The sequence below is a fragment of the Ranitomeya imitator genome, chromosome 4 (genome assembly GCF_032444005.1).
Source record: "Ranitomeya imitator isolate aRanImi1 chromosome 4, aRanImi1.pri, whole genome shotgun sequence".
NCBI classification, from domain to species: Eukaryota; Metazoa; Chordata; class Amphibia; order Anura; family Dendrobatidae; genus Ranitomeya; species Ranitomeya imitator.
In genome coordinates this window covers 550,272,903-550,292,330 of record NC_091285.1, presented here as the reverse complement: position 1 = coordinate 550,292,330, position 19,428 = coordinate 550,272,903, and the positions used below count along the sequence as shown (strand labels likewise).

The window sequence follows — 19,428 nt, the reverse complement described above, 5'->3', positions numbered from 1 at the left end:
ATTAGCAATCAAAATATTTGTCCTTTAATTAATGAATTTTCGTTAATGTTTCGCGAATGTTATCGGATAGTTTTCACTGTACTGGGGGCATGTACTTCTTCCCCCTGTGTGATGCTGGCCAATCATAAGTAAGCAGCAACACTCAGAGAATAGAACATGCCCCCACCATTGCGTATATCAGGTTTCTCACATGGGATGTAATGATACAGCTCTGATCTCATGATTTAACATCCTGCATGAGTTAATGTGGGGAGTGGCAGCACAGCTGAGTTTAGTGTTACACCCCCAGGTAACCGGTTGCTACAGTGGCATTGCTTTCCTCTCGGGGAGGGTGATGCCATACTTGGAAGCGAGGAAGATCCCATTAACAGGTATCAAGTACATGCAACACTTTTCTGACTCCAGGCCATTAGGGGGAGCTTGAGCCCCGGATTCAGGGGAACTTCCCTATATACTCTAGCTGGAGGAGGAGTTAGAGTGCAGTCTGTCAAAGGGACAGAGATGAGAGGAGTCAGACAGTGAGATTCTGAGAGAGGAAGGCTGGGGCCGTGCAGAAAAGTGGTTCTGCAGCTCCTGGAAAGAGGAGAGAGAAACAGAGCAGTCTGTAGGAGACTGATAGGGGAGAAGGTGAGGAAAGAGCTGAAGGGGAACTGCGACTGAGCTCCCTCCACGCTGAAGCTCAGAATACCGGAGGCTGGAATTCCAAGGTTATAGGGGTAACTGAATGCCCCACAGCAGAAACTGGCGGGCAGGAGATTTCAAGTTGCCTGTCCACCATTAACACCCGAAGGCACAGCAGCACATAGAGCCCAGAGTCATAAATAGAGACACCTATAAAAAGGCTCGAGTTGCCTGCCCTGCGGGTAGTGTCCTACTTAAAGGGACAGAGAGAAAGTGAGGACCTTGTGTGAAGTCTAAGGCAGCAAGGGACTACAACACAGCACAGTGAGGAAGGCTTCCAACCCAACCTGGCTAGGGGGATTTCCGAATCGCTTCCAAGCTGGCCAGACCTCACCATCACCTGTGATCCGTACCCTGGACTGTGGCTGCCTTACACCATTAAATGGTAAAGAGACTGCAACCTTGTGTCCTCTAATTCTTTCCGGCACTACACAGTCTTTCATCCTTGTCTACTATACCGGGAGCCCTGGGGATCCAGCTTCACATGTGGGAAGCCATACCATCCCTGCTGCCATAACATCATCCCCAGTGGACCCCTTTAAGCAGCGTCAGTCATCCCTGACCGAATACCACAGGTGGCATCACAAACATTCTTTATTCAAACAATCCCTTTAAAGACCTTTCCTTCAACTTGGACGCCCAGGGACACAGACCGGGTCACTGCCACCGTGACCACCCCTTTAACGACCACTGGACCCGGCCTGAGTACTCCAGGGTCCTAGTGGACACTCCATTAGCTTTGTCACATTACAAACCTTTGTATCAGCTCCCATCTTTTGATAGCACTGTCATCTCTGCTGTATTGCCACTTCCCCCACATTGACTCGTGCATGAGGTTAGACCAGGAGACCACAGCTGTATCATTACATCTGACATACAGGAATCTGCTCTAAGCTATAGTGGGGGCTTGTTCTTCTTTTTCATGTATGGTGCTGACCAATCATTAGCAGGCAGCTCCACTCAAAGGAAAGAAGTACCCTTAGTGAAAATTATATGATAACACCCACTTGAATTTATCTAAAATTAAGTCATTAGGACTTAGGAGCCAAATACTTTGGTTGCTAAAATCTCTAAAACAGAGAGGATAAATTTTAAAAAAAAAGTTTTATTTCACTCTGCTGCCACTATAACATCCTTTGTCCAGTTCAACGTGAAAAATTTGGTGAAAGGTCCTCTTCAAGTGCCTTTTACACAAGTTAATCACTAAAATTGACAAATCTCTAGGCCCGGATGGGATACACCCCCGAGTACTGCTGGAATTAAGTAGAGTCATTGATAGACCATTATTTTTACTCTTTAAAGATTCCATAATAACAGGGTCTGGACCACAGGACTGGCGTATAGCAAATGTGGTGCCAATATTCAGAAAGGGGACAAAAACTGAACTTGGAAATTACAGACCTGTAAGCTTAACCTCTACTGTGGGTAAAATCGTGAAGGGTATTCTTAGAGATGCCATGCTGGAGTATCTGAAGAGGAATAACCTCATGACCCAATGTCAGCATGGGTTTACTAGGGACCGTTCCTGTCTTACTAATCTGATCAATTTCTATGAAGAGGTAAGTTCCAGACTGAACCAAGGGAACCCAGTGGATGTAGTGTATATTGACTATTCAAAAGCTTTTGATATGGTGCTACACAAAAGGTTGATACATAAAATGAGAATAATGGGGATAGTGGAAAATATGTGTAAGTGGGTTAAGAGCTGGCTCAGGGATAGGAAACAGAGGGTGGTTATTAATGGAGCACACTCGGACTGGGTCGTGGTTAGCAGTGGGGTTCCACAGGGGTCAGTATTGGGCCCTCTTCTTTTTAATGTATTTATTAATGACCTTGCAGGGAGCATACAGAGCAGAATTTCAATATTTGCAGATGACACTAAACTCTGCAGGGTAATCAATACAGAGGAGGACATTTTTATATTACAGGATGATTTATGTAAACTAGAAGCTTGGGCTGATAAATGGCAAATGAGCTTTAATGGGGATGAATGTAAGGTCATGCACTTGGGTAGATGTAATAAGATGTATAATTATGTGCTTAATTCTAAAACTCTGGGCAAAACTGTCAATGAAAAAGACCTGGGAGTATGGGTGGATGACAAACTCACATTTAGTGGCCAGTGTCAGGCAGCTGCTACAAAGGCAAATAAAATAATGGGATGCATTAAAAGAGGCATAGATGCTCATGAGGAGAACATAATTTTACCTCTATACAAGTCACTAGTTCGACCACACTTAGAATACTGTGCACAGTTCTGGTCTCCGGTGTATAAGAAAGACATAGCTGAACTAGTGCGGGTGCAGAGAAGAGCGACCAAGGTTATTAGAGGACTGGGGGATCTGCAATACCAAGATAGGTAATTACAATTGGGGCTATTTAGTTTGGAAAAACGAAGGCTAAGGGGTGATCTTATTTTAATGTATAAATATATGAGGGGACAGTACAAAGACCTTTCTGATGTTCTTTTTAATCATAGACCTGAGAAAGAAGGTTTAAGCATTATAACAGACGCAGATTCTTTACTGTAAGAGCAGTGAGACTATGGAACTCTGCCGTATGATGTTGTAATGAGTGATTCATTACTAAAATTTAAGAGGGGACTGGATACCTTTCTTGAAAAGTATAATGTCACAGGTTATATAAACTAGATTCCTTGATATGGTGTTGATCCAGGGAACCAGTCTGATTGCCGTATGTGGAGCCAGGAAGGAATTTGTTTCCCCAATGTGGAGCTTACTCTTTGCCACATGGGTTTTTTTTGCTTTCCTCTGGATCAACATGTTAGGGTATGTTAGGTTAGGCTATGGGTTGAACTAGATGAACTTATAGTCTTCCTTCAACCTTAATAACTATGTTACTATGTTACTATGTAATAGTCGAAACGATTTTTCAGAATCATTGAATGGTGTGAACATACACAGCGATCAAATGACAAATAATCCCTTTGTATGAACAGGCCTGTCATTTCTTAAGGAAACATTATTGGATGGATAAACAGCTGATCCTTTATTAAAACCTCATGAGTATTGGAAAATATATACGCAAATAATGGGGAACCAATTTATAAATGGAGTTTGTTATGGGTTATCAACAAGTGTAAAAGGACCCTTACTCATGTACATTTAGTATACAATATTAATATAAGTAGTAAGTCAATGATTAAACAAATCATTATGATGTTTCCCTAGTAATTGTAACCATTCACCCATTACTTATAACAGTTCCATAATGTATATACTGATTTTATCTCCGCAGGCAAAAATTAGCAAGTGAACAATTCATAGCCAAGATCTCAGTGACTTTTAAAATGGCACCGACCTAGTTATTTTTATAACATGAATTATCAATATCATTATTATTGGACTTGGGAACTAATATAACTTGTCAACTGACATAAAGCTAAATATCCTAATGTGACTTTTACCCAATTTGAGGACTACAAATATGAGTTGATTTAGTGATGCACAATGCACTCATTTTGTTGCAAGAAAATAAACAGGAAAGTGTAGATTACAAATAAGAATGGCAAAAATGTCAGATCACGAGTAACCAACTACTGTACATGTCTACATATCAATTCTTACTGTAAAAACTTTTTCTGGCTCTCCCTTGGCTCTCATGTTAGTGTCATGCACGTTCTTTAGTATCATCCAAGCTTCATCGTGTTTACCAGTCTGTAAGAAAACCCAAATTACATTGATTACCAATGACAATATTTACCTGCTCTAATTAAATACATTATTTTTTGTATTTGATTCTTGGCCAACACTGTATGATGTCAGAAGACTTATGTTTGTCTCAGAGGCAATTTTTAGAGATTAACCCTTCTAAGCCATCTACGTAGACATGCAGGTCATAGAAAGTTGAATAAAATAATACCTCTTATTTCAGATAAATCCACATTTTTCTTAACATGAAAATGATGTCTTAAGAGTTAAGATGTATGGGCAGGAGGACACTGATCTTCCTGAGAATCTGGACAATGTCTGTCCACTATTTCATCCTTCTTCTCCGCTAGATTTCTGAAACTTAACATGGACAAAACAGAATTCATCATCTTTCCCCCATCTCACGTGACCCCCCCAATGAACCTATCCATTACAGTAAATGGCTGCCCACTCTCCCCAGTCCCACAAGCTCGATGCCTCGGAGTAATCCTTGACGCTGATCTCTCCTTCAAACCACATATCCAAGCCCTTTCCACTTCCTGTCGACTTCAACTCAAAAATATTTCACAAATCCATTCATTCCTCAACCAAGAATCTGCAAAAACCGTAGTCCATGCCCTCATCATCTCTCGCCTTGACTACTGCAACCTCCTGCTCTGTGGCCTCCCCTCGAACACTCTCGCATCCCTCCAATCTATTCTAAACTCTGCTGCCCGACTAATCCACCTGTCCCCCCGCTATTCCCCAGCTTCTCCCCTCTGTCAATCCCTTCACTGGCTCTCAATTGCCCAGAGACTCCAGTACAAAACCCTAACCATAACGTACAAAGCCATCCACAACCTGTCCCCTCCATACATCTGTGACCTCGTCTCCCGGTACTTACCTACACGCAACCTCCGATCCTCACAAGATCTCCTTCTCTACTCCCCTCTTATCTCCTCTTCCCACAATCATATACAAGATTTCTCTCACGTATCACCCCTACTCTGGAACCCTCTACCACAAAACATCAGACTCTCACCTACCATCGAAACCTTCAAAAAGAGCCTGAAGACCCACCTCTTCCGACAAGCCTATAACCTGCAGTAACCACCGATCAACCAAACTGCTGCATGACCAGCTCTACCCTCGCCTACTGTATTCTCACCCATCCCTTGTAGATTGTGAGCCTTTGCATGCAGGGTCCTCTCTCCTCCTGTACCAGTTATGACTTGTATTGTTTAAGATTATTGTACTTGTTTTTATTATGTATACCCCTCTTTACATGTAAAGCGCCATGGAATAAATGGCGCCATAACAATAAATAATAATAAGAATAATAATCTGCCTCCAGAGCTTATTGTAAATGAAAGGGGCGTTACCAGTGTGAGACATGTAGATAAAGAGAGCAGACTGTCAGTCATTACACATCATGTAAAAAATTTTGGATGACTCTGGATTAAAACATCAGATGGCAGAGATCAAGGTATCATTTTCTTCAACTTCTAATGACCTACTTGCTGGTATAGACGGCTTAGGAGGGTTGATCTTACTGATGGATTCACTTTAACCTGCACTCTGCATCACAACCTACTCCAACATGTTTAAAGGAAATATGGGCTTAAAATTTTCAAAATATAGTTTATGCTTTTTATTTGATGATATTTTTTTTAGCCCAAAATAGGTGTGTGTTACAATCTGTTTTGTTTTGACCATCCGCCAACTTGTTGTGGTTTTCTTGCTGATAGTCTTTTTCCCCTGGTGCTGGGTTGTCTTGGTCAGGTGATTGTATCACCCTTTATTACCCAGCACCTGCCTCCCATTCCTTGCTGGACAACAGTGTTAATCCGCTAGAGTTCTGGCTAGGTGCTTAGACAGCTTTCTGTGTTTGATATTTTGCAGTTCTGCGATCTTTGGTTCTGCTATCTTTTGTTTCTATTTTCAGTTTGTTTCTGCAGCCTTCTCTGTGTTTCCTCTGTGTGACCTGTTTTTGTACCCAGTCCTTAGATCTTTTAGGGACCATGTTCCACTTATCTATAGGTCTTCGCTGAGTTTAGACTAGGATCGTCGGTTAGCCTATTTGCAAGGAATGGGTCGCCCACTCCATCGTAGGGTTTCAGCCTAGTCTTAGTGCAGGGTCAGCTTTCCCCCATCTCTCATAGTTCTGTGCTGCAGTTTCGTAACAGTATGTATCTAAAAGAAAATAAACATTTTTACTTTAGGTTCCACTCTTGCAGTAGAAACCTAGGCAAAACTGCTTAGTGACTGGGAGTTAGGTGTTTCTTATTCAAATCTCATTTTCCACAACTCACAGTTTGTCTGTCACACACGATCTCCTATGTTCTAAGTCCAAAAGATGTTTCTAACATGCTCCTCCTCCTAGGTCTTTTGACACTGTCAATCATTATTACTTTAAAAATTGAATATATCCTGGGTATCGCAGATATACAGTAGAACTGTACTCAATCTTCCCACACGTCTCCATCTGAATGTTTAGTGTGTCTCACACCCACCACCTTCACCTCCCATTTAATCTTTGGTAGTATTTCTCAAACCTTTGCCCTTACTTTCTATACTTTTCTCCATCTATAAACCTGGTCTAAACCTGGTTTATCATACACATGCATTTTTTTGCACTATATCATATCCTTTTTTGCAGGATGTGTCCAGGCCTCTTTATGTTGGCTAGGTTTTTCTGGGGCGTCTGCCACTGTGTGCTGCATATTATAGTGCTGGGCAGCCCGCCTGTTAATACAAGGGGCGTCATTAATAGGTTGCATACCAGACATTGTGCACCACACCTATCAGTGTGACTGGCGTCCTATGTGAGTTATATCAATGTGCATTTTTTCTGCTAGGCAGTTAAACCCTGCAATGTTTGGTTGGGGTGGCAGTTTTTATCAAGTAGTTTGCACCTGTGCCGCCCCTAGCCTTTATCAGTGGAGGCCTGCTGCATCCTGCTAAGTGTGCATTTGTCATCAGACAGGGTTTTGGGAAGGCCATATCTCATGGTATGTATAAACCTGGTCTACACCTATAGGTATATCATTCCATGCTGCACTTTATTTTAGACCACAAAATGAACCCTTCACCATCACCTGTTGCTTCCAACCTAAATTGGGCTAAGCTGCAATACCCAATGAGCAATTCTTATGCACTCATGGAAGTTCTGTGCTAACTCGGTGTGACCTTCCTCCTAGTCCAAAAAAAAAGCAAGAAATCCAAGGCACCAAAGATGACTTGTATGATAAAAACATAACTTTTATTCCATCCTTGAAATCACATAGCAACAATAAAAAAAACTGAAATAGACAAAGCAACATTTCGGCCACAACTGTCCTTTACCAGTGAGAGCTGTACTTTTATCATTTATTTTCTGGCTTGATAAAGGCTAATGACAGGAACGTTGCTTTGCTTACCATACCTCCCTTTTTTATTGTTACGTTATGTTTTTTCATACACGCCATATATGGTGCCACGGATTTCTTGGAATATAAGCTACAATACCCAACACAGCCAATAAACAAGAGTGGTGTTGTGATGGAGAGAAAAAACAGAGCCGTGACTCCACTGAATGCTTTGATCACTATCTCTGAATGTTGTATAACCCATTTAATGAGTCTCGTGCTCTGTATTTACCTCCAATAAGAAGCGAGGACTTTCTGGCATGAACTTCAGGGCAATGATAGAAGCGAGGCAGGGAAGCACACACACAACCACAAATACTCGCCAGCTGTGGAAATGGTAGTGTGTCCCCATACTGAATCCCCAACCTGAAAAACAAGCCATTGTTGACAACAAGGTAATCGATAATTATATTAACATCACTTGTATATTAAACTTCAATTTGAACTTGATTTCATTGCTGTCAAGACGAACGCTGTATAACATGTCTCCTGCAATAAAAGGGTCTACAAAGCAGACCTCTCAATCTACCTGGACAATACTGTTCGCACATGGAAAGCTATGCATGCCTCATCCATCATTGTTCTGAATGCTGAATAGTAACACAGAAATTGTGTGGACTTAATGTCATGAAGGAAACTCCTTTTCAGATACATTTTTGGAGGCATATGAGCATCATATAAAAGGGACCTTGCTCTAGCCATCCTTAGATTATATGGACAACCAATAAATGGACAGCATTTACTATGAATGGCCAATCTTCAATTAAAGGGAACCTGTCAGCAGGTTCCTAAGGTTTCATTTTACCATGTTTGAATCTATTTTTCAATAAAGAAAGATATATCCTGGATGGATGAGCCGACACACTTCCTTTTCCTCCACTATTTGTCTGTGATCACCAGCGGGTGATCGGATGATACGATAGGATAGGAATTGGTAGATTGGAAATATTTCTGAAATTTCAGTCGACGAGCATGATGCATTAATAAATTTTATGCATCCTCATGGATCAGCTAGCTTTTTTCACTGGCCTATGAGAAATTATACATGCTGGATTTCCGAGCACTCAATCATTGCAATAATTCCAGCACCAGCTGCAACAGCAATGGGCCGACAATACAGCTTCTCTGAACCGATTATGTTGCAAACTCAGCAGCAATTCCAGACCACTTGGACTGAACATTATGGCTTGGGAACCAACCAAAGATACCCAATATTAGGCTTGGGATCCTAGGCAAAGACACCCACCCTCAGGCTTCGGAACCTGCGATAAAGAGACCGCCCGAGGCTCGCCTTGCACGGCTAACGGCCTTGGCTCCTAGGCAATGGGGCTGCCAATTCTCGAAAGACAGCATTATTACAATTCTTAATAGGATTATAATACCAATTCTTAGGGAATTGGTTGTGGTATAACCACCATGGACCAACGCAAGGGTTTGAATAGTGCAGTTACCATTCATTGCCTATTAATAAATAACACCATGTTCAGTGGGATTTTTCATTCCTTAAACTGAGAGACTCCAAAAAAAACAAAACAATGATCCTTGTAGAGAAAAATGTGCTCTTTCTAATGATATCAGAATTAATATATTTTAGGGGTACCCTTGTTGAGAAATTTGAACTAAAAATAGGTAAAATTCGTTTTTTTAAGTTTTTCATCATTTGTGGGTGTGAATATTTCCACAAATACATATGCTTTGACCGTGATATTGCAGCAATGCAAAGTCATGTAGATGTTTGGTGTACAGGGCAAAGCACCAGTTACTATTGGTTTTTGGTCTTGAGTTATATATGGGCAAAGTTTGGCATAATTTTTATGCAACGCGTTTTTCAAGCTACGTTGACACAAAATTGCGGCCGAAATATTGTTTTGTCATAGCCGGTAATAATTTTATCGTGTTTAGCAGCAAAAGTTGAGCTAGTATGCCAAATTTCAGCATCATAGCCAGTATAGAACTCTAATGGCTATGTGCCAAAGTTTGCAAAATCCTCTTAGCTGAAGCCGCAGGCTTGGTGGAACCTCCAGTGAAAGGTCAACAGTGCCCAATGTATTTGAGATCTGGCCCTAAAAATTTACAGAACCTCTTTTCAAACATACATGTACATCCTTATAAATTTTCAGCAAAATCGGAGAAGGTCGAGTGGGGACCACTGGTCCACTTGACATGGAATGACCCAATTAATGTCTTTTTAATTCATTAATCCATTCCTGGCCCATTAAAAAGAATCAAGCAAATTGGTGTCCATTTTGGTTCATTAGAGCTACAGAAATTGCAAAAAAAATGAGTATTCTGGACAATCTGAATTTTTTTCATGAAATATGAATGGAATTCGATTCAACTCAATTTGCTGTTTTCTAAAAGTATCTCACCATAGTGAGGAATGATGCTCCAAGCCATTGCTGATGCATAGAGTGCTCCAATCATCCAAAACATACAAAGCCAGCTCAAGTGCTCCCCTCTCTTCTCACGAGATAGGAATTCAGAGAAATAGGCAAACACAATGGGAAGGGATCCACCAATACTAAATCAAGAGAAGAAGAAATAAAGACTCATTACTTGCACTAAAAATAGCCTACATTCAAGAATAAATCCCAAAAATGATGTATCTGAAACAATTAGGCTGTGTGCATAGGTTGCATTTTTATCGTGCTTTTTTCTGGCAGTTTTGTCACCAGATGTGAAGGGCTTAATGATGCCAGGATGAGAATCCTGAAATGTTCTGAACACGTTGCTTTTGTGTGACTTGCAGATTTAGAGCAGATTTACATCTGCAGCATATCAATCCTTCCAGCGTTTTTGCTGCAAATTTCACCGACACTAAAGAGCAGGGAAGAATAAGCAACAAAAACACATGTAAAATACACATCAAAAACGCAAGTATTTTAAACTGCGTTTTTCCTGCCAAGAGATACAGAAACGGTACAGAAATTTCCGCACCAAATACTTAACGCGTGCACATAGCCTTAATATTATTTGTAGAGGCTGACTCAAGCGATACTACCTACTAACAGCTGCTAGAACTGAGAGATTTTGCTGCCAATTAAGGCTTAGTTCTCATCTTGTTCTACACCTCAAAGATATATGCCAGATGAGTACTTTCGCCTTGCACCACACAGGTTAACGCTTTTATCGATCCCCTTCAGTTTGCCTACCGACATAGATTGGGGGTGGATGATGCTATTCTTTCTCTGTTACATAGGGTACATTCATTTCTGGAGACTGATGGAACCACGGTGCGAGCGATGTTCTTCGATTTCTCAAGTGCATTTAACTCCCTGCAGCCACTTTTACTACACAAAAAGATGACTGATATGAAGGTTGAGGAGGGGATGAGAAATTGGATAACTGACTACCTATCAGATCGGCCACAGTTTGTACAGATGGGAGCAGTGGTGTCAAGCAGATTACTGAGCAGTGTAGGTGCCCCCCAGGGAACGGTGCTTGCGCCCTTTCTATTCACACTGTATACTTCAGACTTTCAGTATAAATCTGAACTTTGCCACCTTCAAAAATTTTCGGATGACTCTGTGGTTGTGGGATGCATTAGGGGAGATCAGGGATATGAGGAATATAGAAGGGTGGTGTCGAATTTCGTGGATTGGTGCAATGGTAACTATCTACAACTAAATGTTAAGAAAACCAAGGAGTTGGTGGCCAACTATAGCAGGATTAAGTTGGAATACTTACCGATCACTATTGCTGGTCAGGAGGTAGAGCAGGTGGAGAGTTACAAATATTTGGGGGTCCATTTGGATAGCAAACTGGACTGGAGATGCCACTCAGAGTTTGTCTAGAAGAAGGGGATGAGCAGATTGTATTTCCTAAGGAAACTGAGGTCTTTTAATGTGTGTAGCAAAATGTTAGAAATGTTCTACCAATCTGTGGTGGCAAGTGCCATCTTTTTTGCAATCACGTGCTGGGGTAGTAGTGTGCGGGCCTCTGATGCTAATAAGCTGAATAAGATTATTAAGAAGGCAAGTTCTGCTGTGGGCTGTAATCTGGACTCTTTTGGGGAGGTAGTGGAGAAAAGAACTCTGAAAAAGTGTATGGCAATTATGAACAATAATGCACATCCACTATATGAGCTATTCATGAGACAGAAGAGCACCTTCAGTAACCGGCTTATACTTCTGAGGTGTAAGAAGGAAAAATATAGGAAATCGTTTGTGCCAACTGCCATGGGAATGTACAACAATAACATTAGGGTTAAACCACCAAGGTGAATGTCTACTTATTTCTCTACATTCCAGTTCACTTGTTGTGTATGTCCTATTCTAATGTATAATGTATAATGTTCTTCTGTCAACAAACTGTCATGTCAACTATGTAATTCCTTTATGATTTCTATGATTTAAGTCGTGCTGCTGTGATACCATAATTTCCCAATAAAGTGTATCGTATCGTATCGTATATGTCAGCATATATTTCTTCGTGATATAGGAAAAAGTAGAATGCTATGCTTTCCTAATGAGAGGAAAAAATAAATCAAATGGTAAAACTGGAGAGTCAAAAAAGCAGAAATGGGGTCTTATCTGATAACCAAGTGGTGTAGAATATTATAGGTACGTTCACCTGATGGGGCTGTGACAGTCACAACTCCTATAGAATCATGCAAAGGCTGCAGCAGGACCACCAAGGAGATACATTGCAAAGGATGAGGAATATGGTGGTTCAGAGTCTGCGCAGCCCAAGGTTCGACGATACGATCACACACAGATGGAGCATAAATGCGGTTTATTGTCAATGCATTTCATGGTTTCTGAGCCTCTTCATCACGACCAAACTATGGCGATCTCGGTGGTTTTGTCCTGATAAAGAGGTTTGGAAACTTTGACAATAAACCGCATTCATGCTTCACCTTCGTATCTTGGAACCTTGGGCAGCGTGGACTCTGATCCACCATATTCCTCATTCATTAAAATATTCCTAATGAGAGAGACTTTGAAAAAATATATTATCTCTTGGCTTTACTTCCATTTTTTTTTCCAATGGGAGCCTATGGATGACACATCCCATTGTATGCCTGCCTGTACATTGGAGATATTTGTAAGGAGATTCTTTGCAAAGTTAGCTCAAAACAAAATGTGAACAGTGCCTTAGCCTGCAGGACCTTCTGTACAGCGTAATTTGTCATTAGCAAATTAGGATAGAATTGCACTTACCCAAATCCAGAAATAAGGCGGCAGAAGAGGAAGAAGCCATACCCCTGAACAAAGGAGGATATGAATGAAAAGGCAGCATTGATGGCCAGTGATAACATGAGACATTTCTTCCTGCCTATTTTGTCTGCCAGTCCTCCCCATACAAATGCGCCAAGCATCATCCCAAGGTACACTATTAGTCCTGTTGGGGTAATGAGAAGGAATTCACTCTGAGGGGAAAATTAAGCAGCCAAGTAGTATTCGTAACAAAAACATTATATTATAATATCCAAAACCCTTTCTATTATGCAATGTTCACACGTTCAGTATTTGGTCAGCACTTTACATCAGTATTTATAAGCCAAAACCAGGAGAGGGCGAACAATACAGAAGTGGTGACGTTTTTCTATTATAGGAGGTAATATGGTGCTCACAGGATTTACATAGGCGGAAGCTGCTGGTAGTTTGACAGGATTTGTGTGCAATCCTGTTTCAGCTACACATATACTAGATTATATAAAGCAAGCAACTACCGCGGTACAGACCTGATGTGTGAAACTAGAAAAATGCATATAAAATATGGGATGGCTCTTGGTCAGAAACTAAATGAGGAATGCAGCACTTACTCTACTCCTGACAAGTGTAGTGTGCATCCTAGTTGTCCGGTGCTGGGGCAGTCTCCGTAGAGTGAGCAGTAAGCAATGAGAGCATCCTCCTGTTGCTATGCCTCCACTGATTGCTAGCAGAAACTATAGAGATAATAATAAGAATTTTATTTATATAGCGCCAACATATTCCGCAGCGCTTTACGAGATGGTGGTGTGCTCCAGCCAGAAGTACCGCCGTGCAGTAGCGAGGTGAGAGGGGGCGGGGTAGAGGTGACGTCACCAATCCTCAGTGACGGGCTCGTGAATGGGCCAAAAACCGACATATTTCGAAGGACGCCGTCCTTCTTCATCAAGGTATGGTCCATTCATCTGGGCTGTCTATATATACCCAAGCATGCTTCCTCTGCTAAGCACCATTGGTTAACGGAAGCTCCAAAAGCAGGAATGACTAAGGATAGTCTCTAGATGTATAGTGAAAGTAAAGTGTGTGGTGACTGGATATATGGCGAGAATAAAGAGAAGATCCAAGTAGTCAAATACTGCACAGAATACTGTATAAATTAGTGGGGGATGACTAGTTGTTACAGAATGTCCCTAGTACTGCAGCTTGAACCAAAAATGATCTGTGGATACAGTGTACCCCTGTTATTTTTTGTGTTGGGACGATGTCTCTGCTAGCCCCAGGGGAGGCATTGCAACAGTTGGACGCTCCCATTGCTTACCACTCGCTCTATGGAGACTGCCCCAACATCGGACAACTAGGATGCACAGCACACTCATCAGGAGTAGAGTAAGCACTGCATTCCTCATTTAGTTTCCGACCAAGAGCCCTCCCGTATTTTATGTGCATGTTTCTATTATACTTTTCCTCTGACTGCTCCACTCCTGATTTTGGCTTACAAATACTGATGTAAAATACTGACCAAATACTGAACTTGTGAACGTGGCCTAACAGAGTAATTGCAATTATAACTGAAAATGACATACTTTACTATGGATGAATTTTTTTATACATACATTGTTAGACCCTTTTGAGATTCTTTTACTGCTCAGGAGAACCGATGGGTGACAGATATGTATTGGGGAAGACTTTTCATAACTTTTGCAAAACAAAAGATTGAATCTTTGATTTTTCAAAAGACCCGTGAAAATAATTGGTATTTCTCACAATTTTATTGGTCAAGAGAAGTGGGGGAGGGAAGTGACAACTACACTTGGTCTGCATCATATACAAACTTTATCTGCTGGACAAAAAAAGAACAGAGACTGAGGGGCTGTTATATTTCACGAAAGACATAATAACCCTTGTGAAATCACTGCATAAAGTAAAAATCAGCTCTTGTGCCGCCATTGTCTTTATAGAGTGCTGCAGGCGTGCTTGCTGAATTCAAGATTGCATATGATCCAAATAGAAAAGTTGTTCCAGTAACTTGATTAAAATTTCTTCTCTTGTTTATTTACACATTTCAAAATATAATAAATTGGTCCTTGAAGTCTTACGTGTTTTCAGTACTGTGCTGACCTAGCCATAGCATGCAGCGCTCAAGACGAATAACACTACAAGGAAAACTTTATAATATGTTGAAACATGTAAATAAATGAATAGGAATATTTACTCCAGATGCTGCAACAGCTTTTTTAGTGTGGCTGAACTTGGTACTTACAATTGCTCATTTTGCCTTTCTAACCAACTAATTCTTTTCCATTAGATCTATGACATCACATGATTAAAAACTGACTAACTAAATCCTTCTAAGGTCTATGCAGAAACAGGAGGTCAATTTTCCCTGTATGACCCATCAGTCCCTGTAAAACTCAATGATGGGGAGAGGAGAGGAGTGGAGAACCTGGGAATGATTTTTTGCAGGGAAAAGAGACTTCCTGTTTCTAAATAGAGAAGAGAAAACAAAATAACTAGATAGAAAGGCACAATTAGCAATTGTAAGCACACAATGCCATATCATATGATGATTGCAATATATTAAGGGGATAAAAACGGTGATAGGAGTGGTTCTTTAAACATTGTGTTTTTATCTATCATTTGCGGCAGTGCTTTTTTTAGTATGATAATAACACAATTACTAAGCTGCCAACTAAAGATGTAATATAGGAGCAAAAGCATAATAACTCCTAATGCAGCTAATGGCACTTACAAGGAGACAGGTAGCTGAGGTCCACTCTGGGGATGGAGCACAATGTGCCACATATATTGACACCTTTTAATGAATTTTGGGCATCTTTCAGCTACCCATGTGCCAATTTAAAGAAATGTACTTCAGTCATAGACCGGACTACATTTTTGGTATAGCATTTGCCACTTTTGTGAGGGCAATTATAGAGAACTAGCTGAAGAGCCTGGCGTTGCCTGGGCATAGTAAATATCTGTGGTTAGTCATAGCACCTCACTTCCCTTATTTTCCCATCACGCCTCTCATTTTCCCCCTCACTCCTCTCATTCCCTCCTAACACTTGTCATTTCGACAAGTGGCGCGTGGCGAGTTTTTGTGTGGTGCGTTTTGAGTATGTGCAAGTTTTGTGTGAGGCAACTTTTGCATGTGTTGCAACTTTTGTGCATGTGGAAATTTTTCCGCGTGTGCAAGTTTTGCGTGTGGCGAGTTTTCCATGAGGTGAGTTTTGCACGTGTGGCGAGTTTTGCGTGAGCCTAGTTTTGCATGTGGCGAGTTTTGCGCGTGGCGAGTTTTGAGCGGCGACTTTTGTGCTTTGACTTTTATGTGGCGAGGTTGGTGTATGTGTGGTGAAATGTGTACTGAGGGTGGTATATGTGTTCAAGCACGTGGTAGTGTGTGGCGCATTTTGTGTGTGTGTTCATATCCCCATGTGTGGTGAGTATCCCATGTTGGGGCCCCACCTTAGCAACTGTACGGTATATACTCTTTGGCGCCATCGCTCTCACTCTTTAAGTCCCCCTTGTTCACATCTGGCAGCTGTGAATTTGCCTCCAACACTTTTCCTTTCACTTTTTCCCCATTATGTAGATAGGGGCAAAATTGTTTGGTGAATTGGAACGCGCGGGGATAAAATTTCACCTCACAACATAGCCTATGATGCTCTCGGGGTCCGGACGCGTGACTGTGCAAAATTTTGTGGCTGTAGCTGCGATGGTGCAGATGCCAATTCCGGACATACATACATACACACACACACACATACACACATTCAGCTTTATATATTAGATATGCTGTGCTCTGCTTGGTTACACCCCTTCCCACTAAACTCTGCTAACTTTTCAAAAAGATGGCACAGATGACATAGAAAAACATAGACAAACACAACCTATTCAAACAATCACATGTTTCAGAAACATTTGCCACTTTTTAATGACAGAGGTTAATGAATCTCCCCAAAATCTTGCCAAAGTTTGTTATTTACTGGATACTCTGAAGGCAATTTAGGTTCTCTGATTCAGGAGAACAGAAGATTTTTTTCAGCTTTGCCTAGTCACACGTCACCACACATAACAGGTTTATTTTCTTTTTATATTTTTGGGTTGATGTTACTGCTTGAGGTTTTTTTTTTTCAGGATGTGCTGTAGTTTTTCAGTTGGCCTTTTAGGGTATACAAAAGTCTATGTTATTATTATTGCCTTTTTACTATGGGGCACAGCAGAAAATTAGCAATTGCATCACCACTGTTCCTAATAACTGCTGCTTAGCAGAACCCATGGCTGCTGCTTTTTGGCACAAGGTTAGCGGAGGCTGGGTTTTTATAAAGATAGGAAATTTGCATCACCTGGCCTTTCCTACCGATAATAGTGAACAAGCCATAACCCTACCCTAACAGACTCATTTAGGTCTGAAACCTGGAAGAACGCATTAACATAAAGGATTAAAAGATGATTTCTTCACAACTAGACAAAAATATGAGGCATACAGGTAGGATTATTTTAAGTATTCTTAAACCTTTATGCCCATATCAATAGGTTAGATATGCCCAAGGGTAACAGATTCCCTTTAAGAGCATGTCTCAGCTCAGACCTGCATCACAATATCTGCCAAGAACACATTAGTCTATTGTAAATCTCACCAGGTTCTCATTGCATTCACCTTGGCTTCAGAGGTGAGAAAAGAGGTAATGAATCCTTTGCCATTTTCATGAATGATAGGCTATGAAAAAAAAGATTTTGTACTGAGAAGGAAAAGCAGCTCCAAATATTCCCTCCTTCTCACCAATAGTACTTAACAATTAAGTGGGAGGTTCCTTATTTCCAGGATCACTTTTTTGCATACCGTCAATTTTTTTTTTTAAATAAATTTGGTAAAGGCGTTTTCCAGGTATTTTTTTTTTGCTTTTATTTTAACCCCTTCATGACCCAGCCTATTTTGACCTTAAAGACCTTGCCGTTTTTTGCAATTCTGACCAGTGTCCCTTTATGAGGTAATAACTCAGGAACGCTTCAACGGATCCTAGCGGTTCTGAGATTGTTTTTTCGTGACATATTGGGCTTCATGATAGTGGTAAATTTAGGTCAATAAATTCTGCGTTTATTTGTGATAAAAACGGAAATTTGGCGAAAATTTTGAAAATTTCGCAATTTTCACATTTTGAATTTTTATTCTGTTAAACCAGAGAGATATGTGACACAAAATAGTTAATAAATAATATTTCCCACATGTTTACTTTAAATCAGCACAATTTTGGAAACAAAAATTTTTTTTGTTAGGAAGTTATAAGGGTTAAAATTTGACCAGCGATTTGTCATTTTTACAACGAAATTTACAAAACCATTTTTTTTAGGGACCACCTCACATTTGAAGTCAGTTTGAGGGGTCTATATGGCTGAAAATACCCAAAAGTGACACCATTCTAAAAACTGCACCCCTCAAGGTACTCAAAACCACATTCAAGAAGTTTATTAACCCTTCAGGTGCTTCACAGCAGCAGAAGCAACATGGAAGGAAAAAATGAACATTTAACTTTTCAGTCACAAAAATTATATTTTAGCAACAATTTATTTATTTTCCCAACGGTAAAAGGAGAAACTGAACCACGAAAGTTGTTGTCCAATTTGTCCTGAGTACGCTGATACCTCATATGTGGGGGTAAACCACTGTTTGGGCGCATGGCAGGGCTTGGAAGGGAAGGAGCGCCATTTGACTTTTTGAATCAAAAATTGGCTCCACTCTTTAGCGGACACCATGTCACGTTTGGAGAGCCCCCGTGTGCCTAAAAATTGGAGCTCCCCCACAAGTGACCCCATTTTGGAAACTAGACACCCCAAGGAACTTACCTAGATGCATAGTGAGCACTTTGAACCCCCAGGTGCTTCACAAATTGATCCGTAAAAATGAAAAAGTACTTTTTTTTCACAAAAAAATTATTTTAGCCTCAATTTTTTCATTTTCACATGGGCAACAGGATAAAATGGATCCTAAAATGTGTTGGGCAATTTCTCCTGAGTACACCAATACCTCACATGTGGGGGTAAACCACTGTTTGGGCACATGGTAAGGCTCGGAAGGGAAGGAGCACCATTTGACTTTTTGAATGAAAAATTATTTCCATCGTTAGCGGACACCATGTCGCGTTTGGATAGCTCCTGTGTGCCTAAACATTGGCGCTCCCCCACAAGTGACCCCATTTTGGAAACTAGACCCCCAAAGGAACTTATTTAGATGCCTAGTGAGCACTTTAAACCCTCAGGTGCTTCACAAATTGATCTGTAAAAATGAAAAAGTACTTTTTTTTCACAAAAAAATTATTTTCGCCTCAATTTTTTCATTTTCACATGGGCAGTAGGATAAAATGGATCATAAAATTTGTTGGGCAATTTCTCCCGAGTACGTCAATACCTCATATGTGGGGGTAAACCACTGTTTGGGCACTCGGCAGGGCTCGGAAGGGAAGGCGCGCCATTTGACTCTTTGAATGGAAAATTAGCTCCAATTGTTAGCGGACACCATGTCGCGTTTGGAGAGCCCCT

The 19,428-nt window shown here is 40.8% G+C and overlaps 1 protein-coding gene across 3 annotated transcripts in view; it reads right to left on the bottom strand.

The window, feature by feature from the left end:
• Positions 1-19,428, bottom strand: part of SV2B (synaptic vesicle glycoprotein 2B) — a 322,088-nt gene that overhangs the window by 32,911 nt on the left and 269,749 nt on the right. For all 3 annotated transcript variants that reach the window (XM_069766259.1, XM_069766260.1, XM_069766258.1), the window contains exons 3-6: positions 12,901-13,081; positions 10,108-10,259; positions 7,971-8,104; positions 4,269-4,358 (exon numbers count right to left, since the gene is read on the bottom strand). In XM_069766259.1, the coding sequence (XP_069622360.1) occupies positions 4,269-4,358; positions 7,971-8,104; positions 10,108-10,259; positions 12,901-13,081 (557 nt within the window). The remainder of the gene's footprint in view (positions 1-4,268; positions 4,359-7,970; positions 8,105-10,107; positions 10,260-12,900; positions 13,082-19,428) is intronic.